The 12,969-nt window shown below is 42.3% G+C and overlaps 1 protein-coding gene across 1 annotated transcript in view; it reads right to left on the bottom strand.

Moving 5' to 3' along the window:
- Window positions 1-12,969, bottom strand: part of LOC122560427 — a 225,201-nt gene that overhangs the window by 49,458 nt on the left and 162,774 nt on the right. Inside the window, exons 64-65 of the mRNA XM_043711060.1 lie at window positions 11,963-12,048; window positions 6,948-7,075 (exon numbers count right to left, since the gene is read on the bottom strand). Coding sequence (XP_043566995.1) covers window positions 6,948-7,075; window positions 11,963-12,048 — 214 coding nt within the window. The remainder of the gene's footprint in view (window positions 1-6,947; window positions 7,076-11,962; window positions 12,049-12,969) is intronic.

Here is a 12,969-nt window from a genome sequence, read left to right as displayed (position 1 = left end):
CATAAAGAACAGGGCCACTGACACTGATCGGTCACTACTTTGGGCACATCCAATAGCTACTGTTGCAGTCAGAACTGCAAAATTGTGCTGATCTCTCTACATTTACCAAGTAGCAGATTAGCATTTACCCCTTATTACCTCTGTAAACCTCTCCTGCTCTACAATCCTCTGAGATCTCTGCCTCTTCAGCATCGCTGACATTAATTGCTCTAAGATTGGTGGCCAAAACTTCAACTGGCCTGGTCTCCAACTGTAAAGTGAAATGGATGTGTAACCTGGACGATCACAGTAAAACCAAGATGTGAATGCAGATGGAGGACATTGGTGATGTCCAAGACTCAGTAAACATGTGAATGGATGAAGTTAATGACCTCTGTCCCACACTGACCTGTCTCCTGCACTGGCCAAGCCCTAACCCTAAATGGAAGGAATTTTCTCACCATTTACAATGGAAAGAATTCTCACCATTTTAAATAATGGTGCACATTTCCAGGAACTGCATGAAACGATACCCAATCGAAACAACATCTTGCCTTTTGCATCTTTAACACATGGTGATATGGTGCTTCAATGCAGCATTGTCAAAGACTCACATCAGTAGTTATTAGGGGAAGTGACAAAAGCTCTCAAAGAGAGAGGCTTCTAACAGCATCTCAAACGAGGAGAGAGGTGTAGATTAGATTAGATTCTCTGCAGCGTGGAAACAGGCCCTTTGGCCCAACAAGTCCACACCAACTCTCCGAAGAGTAACTCACCCAGGCCAATATCCCTCTGACTAATGCACCTAACACTACGGGCAATTTCGAATGGTCAATTCACCTAACCCGCACATCTTTGGACTGTGGGAGGAAACCGGAGCACCTGGAGGAAACCCATGCAGACACAGGGAGAATGTGCAAACTCCACACAGACCTGGAATCAAACCTGGGTCCTTGATGCTATGAGGCAGCAGTGCTAACCACTGAGCCACCGTGTAGGGAGGGAATTCAAGGGATATCTAGAGATGTCAATGGTGAAACAATTAAACTCTGGATCAAGGGGCCAGTCTTCTCAATTCTCAAATTGTTGTCCATCCCTCACTTACACCCAGTAGGACCTAGTAACCACATTACAATCCATCTCACTCCTGACCTGCTTCAGCCTTGACCATTCTAACATCAGAGGGCTTTTGCCTGAAAAGTCGATTTTTCGGCTCCTCGGATGCTGCCTAGCCTGCTGTGCTTTCCCATTCTAATCTTGACCCTCATTCTAACACCAGACTCAATTACTCTGGCTTGTTTATTACCCGAAGGAAAGTATTTTGCACTGTCACTGACGATCACTGTCTCAACTAATTCTAGTCTTCTACCCATTGTCTCATCGGAGTCAAAATTCATCCCATTCTATGCCCCTGCCCCATTCCCATTACTCCATCCCCTTCCACATTACTTTATACCCCCATTCCATTTCACCATCACACTCCTATTCCCACTTTTCATCCCGTTCCATTCATTTGGGCACTCACCTATGGCCTGTGCCAGTGCAATCACCACTTCCTGACAGGTTGTCTCCTCAGTGACTCCACACACTACTCGCTGTACTCCATCCACCCAAACCTTTAGCTCCATCACCGAACAACTCGTTGCTGGCATCGAGTGACCTGGTCAGTGTGGAGACAGTTCTGAAACACAGAGACAAGGTGCTACTTCAATATACAAAACAAGACAATGACACTAAACATGGCCATAAAACATGTCCCACTTAACCTGCAGTTTTTGTCTTTCCATTGACTCAATGCTGTTGTAGAGTGCCACATCATTGTGCTAATACAGCAGAATGGATGATGAAATCAACAATTTATATAGTGCCATTAAAATAAATAAAACATCCCAAGGCACATAACAGAAGTATTATATATCAAACAAAAGGAATAGATATCTAATTTTAGAAACATAAACTGGCAAAAATGAAGGTTTGGATACTGCTGTGTTGCAGGGAATGAACTAGTTTAAATGGAATTGACTGCTCAATGCCTTGGGCCAATCATCACAAGCCTCAGGCTCTGATCAAGAGCAAGATGGTTTCCATCTTGGGATCACCTTGAGGCATAAAGCAAGAGAAATTCATTTGTACAACCCTCTCTCAGTCACTGGACAACTAGTGAGAGGCAGAAGATGAAAAGATCATTAGTTACTGGGATTAAGATGAGGGATTATATCCACTCCAAAACGAGAGCCATTTCAGAGCACTGTTTAACAAACACCAGGGAAAGAATGAGTATTTCTTATTGTAGCAAGTTGTTGAGATCAGAAATGCCCGAGGGGGCGGTGGAAGTAGATTCATTAGTAATCTTTAAAGGGGAATTGACTAAATGCTTGAAGATGGAAAAAAAATTACATAGCTATCGGGAAAGAGCAAGAAAGTGGGATTAATTAGACAGCTCTGTCAAAGAACTGGCATAGGCATGATGGGCTAACAAGTCTCTTTCTGAGCTACAAATCTAATTAATTGCTTCTGTGCAGTATTGAGGACCTAGTAAACCAGAACTGTAAGTTGAGACAGAGGTGTCAATGATACCTCTCAGTATCACACCAGAGTACCAAATATTATGATGTCAGTTTGACTCCATATGTCAACACAGTAGATAACTCACGGGAAATGCACCTTCTTAGATTCCGGCAACAGTGAAAGTTTGTGTTTGGAAGCCAAGATTTATTTCTAACAAGATGGCAAGGACTGATTTTACACAATCACACACTTCTTTCCACATCCCGTTGGCTGCAAAGTCCCATCTGGCACATTTTCATGCTTCCAATGGGACTGTCTCACACCGGACACTAAACCCCATTTGACAGTGCCCATGCTATCTGTGCTCTTTACACAAACCACTGATGTGGCGGCTTCCTTTCCTCTCAGATTGATCCGGAGACTCCAGGAATTGAAGGTTTTCCTCCACGACACGGAAGGAAGGAAAAGGAATGAAGGGAAGGAAAAAGGAAAAAGGAAAAAAAAGGAAAAAAAGGAAAAAAAAGGAAAAAGGAAAAAAAAGGAAAAAGGAAGGAATCAGTTTTAAAAGTAGGGAAAATGGGAACAAGATCTGTCAGACTTGCATCTAATCAGCCAATGAAGAATCTGCTTCCAAAATGGCTGTGAAGACATGGAATTATTGGTTGGGTGACCAATGACTGATTTGGGACTCTAGGGATGGGACATTGTCATAGCAACCCAGTCAACCAATAAATTGCAGGGTCTTGGGCGAAGGGCATCTCCCTGGATCAGTTATGACTGGCTGAATTCATTTTTCTGTGGTGACAAGATTTCACATTCTCCTCTAGAAACTCTCCACCTCTGCGGATGAGAGCTTTTTAAGCGAGGCTTCGACTCAGCGGACGATGAGACGGATTTCAGTGAAAAAGGAGGCAGGGCAAAGGTTGCTGCTCCAGCCAATTCGGTCTCTAATTGGAAGGAAAATTGTTGTACTCTCACCCAGACAAACACAAGCAGGATGGTGTGATCTCTCCTGAAAGTATAGGTGATTCCAGTCGAGCAGCTTGGTGTTTTTTGAAAATGCAAAGTTTCCCTGCCTCCTTTGCTATGCAAAGTGTTCTTTCTAAAGGCCAAAAGATATGGAAATATGTCCAGTTAATGATCTTCTAAATTACCATTTTCAAGTTAACACATCTTCATAACAACGAGATACTCATGTATTAGCATGAATCATCAAACAAATATACCCTACATATTGTTTACTAGTCCTGAGAGAGACTAGTGATTCTGTGTAAAGGAATAAGACATGCAACAGTTTCAAACCTCTGAGGGTGCAGTGCTCCCCCTGCACCAGCACAGCGCTCCTTCAGTATTGCCCTCTCACAATGCAACGCTTCTCCTCATTACTGACCCTCTCCCAAACTGTCAGATGGCACAAGTCCGGAGTGTGATGGAATGTTTGCCATTTTCCTGGATGACTGCAGTTCCAATAACTTTCAAGAGACTCAACAGCAAGAACAAAGCACCACCCTTGACTGGCAACCTATTCACTTTCTCCATTCTTAGTGCACATTAAATTAGATTCCCTACAGTGTGGAAACAGGCCATTCGGCCCAACAATTCCACACCCACCCTCTGAAGAGCAACCCATTTCTCTCTGAATGATGCACCTAACACTATGGGCAATTTAGCATGGCCAATTCATCTAACCTGCACATCTTTGGACTGTGGGAGGAAACTGGAGCACCCAGAGAAAACCCACACAGACACAGTCATCCGAGTCTGGAATTGAACCTGGGACCCTGGTGCTGTGAGGCAGCAGTGCTAACCACTGTGCTGCCCATTTCTGCCACTGTACAACATCTACAAGATGCACTGCAACAAGCTAGAAAGATCCTTTGACATGAACTTTGACAGTTTCAAACTGCCAAACCTCCATCTTCCAGAAGGATGAGGAGAACCAACATTTGAGAACATCTAAACCTGGAAGTTCTCCTTTAAGCAATTTACCATCCTGACTGGGCCAAAATCGTGGAATTCCCTCTCTAACACCAACTATGGATATACCTGCACCACATGGACAGCAGCAGTTCAAGACAGCACCATCAACTGAACATTTAAAATTAAATAAACTGATTTTTTTTTGGGCAAGTGTGTCAGGGGTCAATGGAACAAAGCCAGTTCACATGCATCTAATCCAATGGCAGAACAAGCCTGAGGACTGAATGGAGACTCATGTTCTTGCCTTCTAAATAGGAAACTTAGGACAATTTGTTTTGTGACATAGAAACTGAATTCTGTTTTGGTAACCTAAGGGAATGGAATAAATCTTGAAAAAGAAACAAAGTTTGAAGAGCATTGTTCTGCATCAAAACATTCAAATACGCTTAGCAGAGATTAGTGATGGGAACTGTACAATTCTGGGCACAATGCATGGCCCCAGACCCACAAGAATCAGTGGTGACTTCATCTTTAACATAACTGCTGTGGCAAAACATAAACTTACAGCTCACAATTAATTTACCAACTGGCAGAATAGAACTTGGGGCTAGTGATTAACCAGAACATTCCAGAAGGGAGGTAAACAAATCAAATGACCCGTGAAACCACAAAATGTACTTGTGATGTCTCATGCTCTCTGTACATGTGGAAACTGGTGCAGGAGTGACAGAGGAAGGAATCTACTAATCAGACTTGCGAGAAGGTAAACAAGAGTTATATTTTGATAGCATCTTCAACAAATACCAGACATGCCAAACCCCTTACAACCACATAATTTTGAAGCATTGTCTCTGGTGACATAACTAATGATATCTCCGGTACTTATTTTATTCAGCTTTTTACAACGTGTAAGTGATAACAGAAGTAAATCTTCTTCCCTTACTGTCTTTTTCAGCCAATTGCTTGCTTTGAGATGTTTAGTAACTCATCTTTACCCAGCTCAAGGAAGGCACTCGAATACGAGGAGGACAAAAGAAGCATCTCAAAGACTTTATGAAGGCTGCACTCAAGAAATGCAACATCGATGTAAATGTGTGGGAGACTGTTATCGAGAAGAAACCGACTAGGGAGGAGCCTCCGAATGAAGGAACTCAATTTGTCGAGAATACCTGTTAGCAAGTAGCACAGAAAAGGAACCAGAGAAATGAATGACAGTGACCTCAAGGACCAGGACCAATTCTACTTCTGAGAAAGCTGTCTAAATGTGCGCTGGGAGATGCTGCTATAGGATTGGGCTTATCAGAGTTATAGAGACATATAGACCTTTAGGTCCAACTCATCCATGCTGACCAGATATCCTAAATGAATCTGGCCCCATATTGGCCCATATCCCTCTAAACCCTTCCTTTTCATGCCCCCATCTAAATACCTTTTAAATGCTGTAATTGTACCGGCCTTCACCACTTCCTCTGGCAGTTGGTTCCATACACACACCACCCGCTGTGTGAAATTGTTGTGCCTTTTATATCTTTCACCTCTCATCTTAAATCTATGCCCTCTAGTTTTGGACGCCCCTACTCTGGGAAAAGACTTTGGTTATTTACCCTATGCGCCCCCTCATGATTTTGTAAACCTCTAGAAGGTCACCCCACAGCCTCCAATGCTCCAGGGCTAATACCCGTAGCCTCTTCAGCCTTTCCCTACAGCTCAAATCCTCCAACCCTGGCAACATTCTTACAAATCTTTTCTGAACCCTTTCAAGTTTCACAACATTTTTCCAATAGGAAGGAGACCAGATTTGCACGCAATATTCCAACAGTGGCCTAACCAGTGTCAGTACAGCTGCAACATGACCTCCCAACTCCTGTACTCAATGCTCTGACCAATAAAGGAAAGCATACCAAACACCTTCTTCACTATCCTAGCTACCTGCGCCTCTACTTTCAAGGAGCTATGAACCTGCACTCCAAGGTCTCTTTGTTTAGCAACACTCCCTAGGACCTTACCATTAAGTGTATAAGTCCTGCTAAGATTTGCATTTCCAAAATGCAGCAACCTCGCACTTATCTAAATTAAATTCCATCTGCCACTTGACATAACTGATCAAGATCTCTTTGTAATCTTAGATAATCTTCTTCACAGTCTACTATACCAACCATCTTGGTGTTATCTGCAAACTTACTAGCCATGCCTCCTATATTCTCAACTAAATCATTTATACAAGTGACAAACGAAAGTGGAGATAATGAGTAGAACTAGGGTTGATATGTCCTCTTTGTTGATATATTTCACAGGAACCGGAGCAGGTATCTCTTGTGCTATCTTAGAAAATAGCAAATCTGACAGAACACCAAATTTCAGGCAAGACTTTCCTTTTCTTTTTGTGATACTGATTGAATTCTGGGGTTGAAACTAAAATGGATATATTGGAAGTTCCCATCACTGTACTGACTATATCGTGAACAAGAAATAGATGTTCACCCAGAAAGATAGACACTCAGATTCACTTAGTTTCTTAAGAAAAATAATTTTCTTCTTACCTCAGTTAAACGGTCAGGAGGAATAATTGAAAATGCATCCTTCAGAGTTAGGAAGTCAAGGAATGCTTGGAAATAATTCCTCAAATAACTGACAAAACTGTCATTTTTATAACAGTGAAGAGGGAATGCTGGAAAATAATGGAAAATATTATTATTCAACTATCCTATTCATACATAAAATGCTAATTTAGCTTGGGCATTTGAGAGCCCAAAGTTGCAACAGGATGAGATGGATCAAACTATTTATTCATAACTCATTAAAAGTCTAACACAAGTATCAAACTAATCAAAGTTAAAAATCACACAACACCACCTGATGAAGGAGCGTCGCTCCGAAAGCTAGTGTGCTTCCAATTAAACCTGTTGGACTATAACCTGGTGTTGTGTGATTTTTAACTTTGTACACCCCAGTCCAACACCGGCATCTCCAAATCAAAAATAATCAAAAGCATTGCTAACAAAAGTCTTTATTCTGTTTGAGACCTCAGTTTAACTTACAAATAATATGGATATTTTGGTGGGGTTTTATTTGCTGTTTTGTCTCTACTGATGCTTAGAATTTTTAAAAGTCACTTTTGAGATTGCTTTGAGATGTGGATAAGTGGATAGTGTACGTTACATAGATTTAGTTATTTGAAGTGTATTAAGAGTGAAGCCTCTGGGGCTGAATTTTCTTGGCCAAAGGGAGGCATGAAGATCTGGGGGAGAAAACAGGCAAATGGTTTGTTGATCAGCCAATTGACTCATGCCCATCTTCGAGAGATAAAGTCATGGAGCCATACTGCACAGAATCAGGCCCTCCAACTCAACTCGTCCACGCCAGGTTTCTCCATTTGCCTGCGTTGGCCCATATCCCCCAGGGTTTTGCAAGTAGTCAACACAGTAGGGGCAACAAACCCCAGGCAGAGATGAATAATCAATTCAGCCTATCTCTAAACCACTCCAGAAGGCAACTGCACATGTTGTCGGTTGGTGGCAAGCCTGGACCCCTCCCCCAGCTGAGGCTAGAGTCCAATGTTGAGGGGAGGATGCTGCTTGGTTGAAGAACAGCACACTTTTCCCCCAGCATACTGTGATGCGATGGCCGTAGGCTCAGCCACCTCATGAAGGGTCTACACAAGTCATGGCCATGCATTGTTTTCAATAACTCCTGTTGATGCAGTAAGGTCCCACTGTTGTTTCTTGCTTGTGTGTGCAGTATCTACATCTCCTGATGAGCGACGCCAAGTGACACCCTGTAGGCCCTACTACTGGGCCTTCCATTGTGCTGCTCTTAATTGTTGTTAATTGGATTGGACTCCCAGAAATAGATGATATTCCATCCTGGCCAACTATAGGTTCCTGACACAGAAGTAGTGTCTACCTCAGGATTATGATCCCAAATATGCGGATAGTGTAGGATTGTAGTCACAAGCAAACCAGTTTGGGTAAAGATAACATGTCCCCTTCCTGTAGGGCAGCTTGCATTTGATGTCGGAAAATCAACATTAATTGCAATAAAGATTTTTTTGGAAAATATTTGGTTGGTAAACCTCAAACGTTGGATATAAATAGTCTGACCCTTTATAATTGAACATTCCTTTAGCTTAAAGGTGCTCATACAGTCTGCATTTCAGCAATCCTGTCAGGAATGGTGGTGGATAACTAATCTCATTGGATGAGAGGATTCACAAAGTGGGGGGGGCATCTAGCATATCAATGCAAAAGATCAGGCTTAAACATTTATACCTATCTTCAGAACAAGTGCCATGCATAACCTCAGTCCAGTTCCAAGGTCACTAGCCTCACAGACACCAGCCATCCATCACTGTGATCCTCTCTTCATGGTACTTAGAAATGGTAGAAGGCACTGGATACTGCAAAGGCTATGGGTCCTGACAATATTCTGGCAATAGTACTGAAAACATGTGGTCTAGCCCTAGCTTGATTACAAGCCAAGCTGTACCAGTACAGTTGTGACAGTGGCATCTACCCAGTAATATGGAAAACTGCACAGGTACGTCCTGCCCATGAGAAGGACAAACACAATTTGACCAAGTACTGACCCAACCCATCCTGACCAGCAGAGTTCAGAACAGGGCAGTCTTCCATTTTACCAGACGTTAAATACATGTAAATAAATTCATGGAAAATCTGGTATCATGTAACAAGGATGGCTTTCACCTTTGCCACTTAGGTAGTGAACTCGCTCAATATCGAAAACAATAGCAAAGTAGTTACATTGCTGGATGAGTAAATCAGATGCCTGCATCTGAATACAAGACATGTGAGCTCAAATCCGATCACTGGTTTTTTTAGGTGTGGGAAAAGAAAAAAAAGTGGTTAAGACTAAAACTGGGCCCTTGAAGACACAAACGGGTGAATTTATTACGGGGAACAAAGAAATGGCAGAAGAGTTGAATTGGTACTTCATTGGGGAAGACACGAGCAATCTCCCAGATGTAATAGCAGCTGAAGAACCTGAACTGAAGGGAATTTATATTAGGCAGGAAATGGTGTTGGAGAGACTGTTAGGTCTGAAGGCTGATAAGTCCCCGGGACCTGATGGTCTACATCCCAGGGTACTGAAGGAGGTGGCTCTAGAAATCGTGGATGCATTTTCCAATGTTCTATAGATTCAGGATCAGTTCCTGCGGATTGGAGGGTAGTTAATGTTGTCCCACTTTTTAAGAAAGGAGGGAGAGAGAAAACAGAGAATTATAGACCAGTTAGTCTGACCTCAGTGGTGGGAAAAATGCTGGAGTCAATTATAAAGGACGAAATTACGACACATCTGAATAGCAGTAACAGGATAGGTCAGGGTCAGCATGGATTTATGGAGAAATCATGCTTGACTAATCTTCTGGAATTTTTTGAGGATATAACTCTGAAGATGGACAAGGGAGATCCAGTGGATGTAGTATACCTGGACTTTCAGAAAGCCTTCGATAAAGTCCCACATCGGAGGTTAGTGAGCAAAATTAGGGAACATGGTATTCGGGGCAAAATACTGACATGGATTGAAAATTGGTTGGCTGATAGGAAACAAAGAGTAGTGCTAAATGGCTCCCTTTCGGAATGGCAGGTGGTGACCAGTGGTGTGCCGCAGGGATCAGTGCTGGGACCGCAGCTTTTTACAATGTACATTAATGATATAGATGAAGGTATTAAAAAGTAATATTAGGAACTTTGCTGATGACACAAAGCTGGGTGGCAGGGTGAAATGTGAGGAGGATGTTGGGAGAATACAGGGTGACCTGGACAGGTTAGGTGAGTGGACGGATGCAGGCAGATGCAGTTTAATGTGGATAAATGTGTGGTTATCCACTTTGGTGGCAAGAACAGGAAGGCAGATTACTACTTAAATGGAGTCAAGTTAGGTAAAGGGACAGTATAAAGAAATCTGGGTGTTCTTGTACGTCAGTCAATGAAAGCAAGATTGCAGGTACAGCAGGTAGTGAAGTCAGCTAATAGCATGCTGGCTTTCATAACAGGAGGAATTGAGTATAGAAGCAAAAAGATGCTTCTGCAGCTGAACAGGGCCCTGAACCTGGAATATTGTGCGCAGTTTCGTCTCCAAACTTGAGGAAAGACATTCTGGCTATTGAGGGAGTGCAGCGTAGGTTCACGAGGTCAAAGGGAGTGCAGCGTAGGTTCACGAGGTCAATTCCCAGAATGGTGGGACTATCATATGTTGAAAGACTGGAGCGACTGGGCTTGTATATGCTTGAGTTTAGAAGGCTGACCGGGGATCTGATTGAGACATATAAAATTATTAAAGGATTGGACACTCTGGAGGCAGGAAGCATGTTTCCGCTGATGGGTGAGTCCCGAACCAGAGGACACAGTTTAAAAATAAGGGGTACGCCACTTAGAACAGAGTTGAGGAGAAACTTCTTCACCCAGAGAGTGGTGGGTGTATGGAATGCTCTGCCCCAGAGGGCAGTGGAGGCCAAGTCTCTGGATACTTTCAAGAAAGAGTTGGATAGAGCTCTTAAGGATAGTGGAATCAAGGGTTATGTGGATAAGGCAGGAACAGGATACTGATTGAGGATGATCAGCCATGATCATAATGAATGGTGGTGCTGGCTCGAAGGGCAGAATGGCCTACTTCTGCACCTATTGTCTATTGTCCCTAGGGAATTTTAATTCAGTTAATTAAATATCGCTGAAATAAAAAAGCTAGTATGAGTACCAGTGACTTTGTAACAATTGGATTTTCATTCAAATCCAATTGTTTCCTTAGAAAAGAAAGATTGCCAATTTCACTCCATAGCCTCCTGAGTTTCAGAAATATAGATGAATATTGCCCTCTGAAATAGTCTAGTTGGCTGCTCTTTGTATGTAGGAAGTTAGTTCACATACATCTTCTCAAGCACTAATGGGGATAGACTTGACAATCATTCTCATATTCTGTAAGCAGGGAAAAACAGCTAATAGGAGGAAAATAATGTGCAAACTATTTACTTAGGTATGAGGCACAGTGGAGCTTAACATGAGAAAATGAAAGTATAGGACCTGTAATTTTCAGCAAGAAGTTTTGGAACATGTTAGAGGTGTCTTAAACTATAAGACATTCTGAAGAACAGGGAGAAATCATAGAATTCTCACAGAGCAGAAAGAGGCCATTCAGCCCATCAAGTCTGCATTGACCCTCCAAAGAGCATTTCATGCAGAACAAGCTCCCTGCCACCCTGTACCCCTGCATTTACTATGGCTAATCCATCAACCCCGCACATCCCTGGACACTATGGACAATTTAGCACATCTTCAGACTGTGGGAGGAAACCAGAGTGCCCGGAGGAAACACATGCAGACACAGGGAGAATGTGCAAACTCCACACAGACAGTCACTCAAGGGTGAACGGCCTGGGTCCCTGATGCTTTGGGGCAGCAGTGCCAACCAGAAATATATTTATGATAGTGGCTCTGGGACAGGAAAATGAAAAATGGTACTGGGAGCAAATACACATCAGTTTGAAGATCAAATACATGACATGAAGTGAATAGGCAGAAAGTTTTGTTTATATCATTACCTTTGGCATAATGTAACAAATTATCAAAAATAATTTCTTGGTCATCAGTCTTCTGCTGCTGTTTGAATAAACTCAATGCCATAACACTGTGGAAAATAAACAGAGGTTCTTCAGATACACAAACCACTAGAATTAACAATGTCCCCAAGTATTTAGGAACTAAAATGATTCTCAGTGGTATTCTGAGAAATGCCTTCCTGTTTGTGTATAACTTGCTTATACAATATTTCACTTATTTCAGAAGGAATAAGCAATAGTTGCAGCACTGCTAGAAGTATTCACTACCGAAGAACAAATCTAAAAATAACCCACACATTCAACCACCTATCAGAAAATTGTATGTTACGTATTACTTATCAAATCAGAAGTAACCTTACATAACTAATAGGTCCCATAATAGAGGTGTAATAATTCATCACATATTCCTAAAGGATGTGAAATGCTCTGCCCCCATTGTTACCTTTATCAACACCATCAAACAACACACATCTCACATACAAATTTAACTAACATATACGTAAGGGTGTTAGATAATCTGAGTATTAAGGGGCATACGCAGGGCTTGGTGCAGCAGTGTATGTAAGATACTGATAACAATAACCCTTTTTTGGTCTTTTTAAAATCACATTAATTCAACTGGTTAATAGGAACACTGAACTGAGTAAAAGCCGAATGAACTGCTGATGCTGTAAATCAGAATCAGACTCGCTCAGCAGATCTGGCACCATCTGTGGAGAGAAATGGACAGTCCTGAAGAAAGGTCACCGGACCTGAAACATTAACTCTGATTTCTCTCCAGAGGGTGGTAAAAAAGGAGGGGGGTGGCGTTGCTAATTAGAAATGGTATAACGGCTGCAGAAAGGCAGTTCGAGGGGGATCTGCCTTTGGAGGTAGTATGGGCTGAAGTCAGAAATAGGAAAGGAGCAGTCACCTTGTTGGGTGTTTACTATAGGCCCCCCAATAGCAGCAGAGATATGGAGAAACAGATTGGGAAACAGATTTTGAAA

The sequence above is a fragment of the Chiloscyllium plagiosum genome, chromosome 21, assembly GCF_004010195.1.
Source record: "Chiloscyllium plagiosum isolate BGI_BamShark_2017 chromosome 21, ASM401019v2, whole genome shotgun sequence".
Taxonomy (NCBI): Eukaryota; Metazoa; Chordata; class Chondrichthyes; order Orectolobiformes; family Hemiscylliidae; genus Chiloscyllium; species Chiloscyllium plagiosum.
Note: the sequence above shows the minus strand (reverse complement) of the source record. Positions and strands in the feature narration are given on the sequence as shown.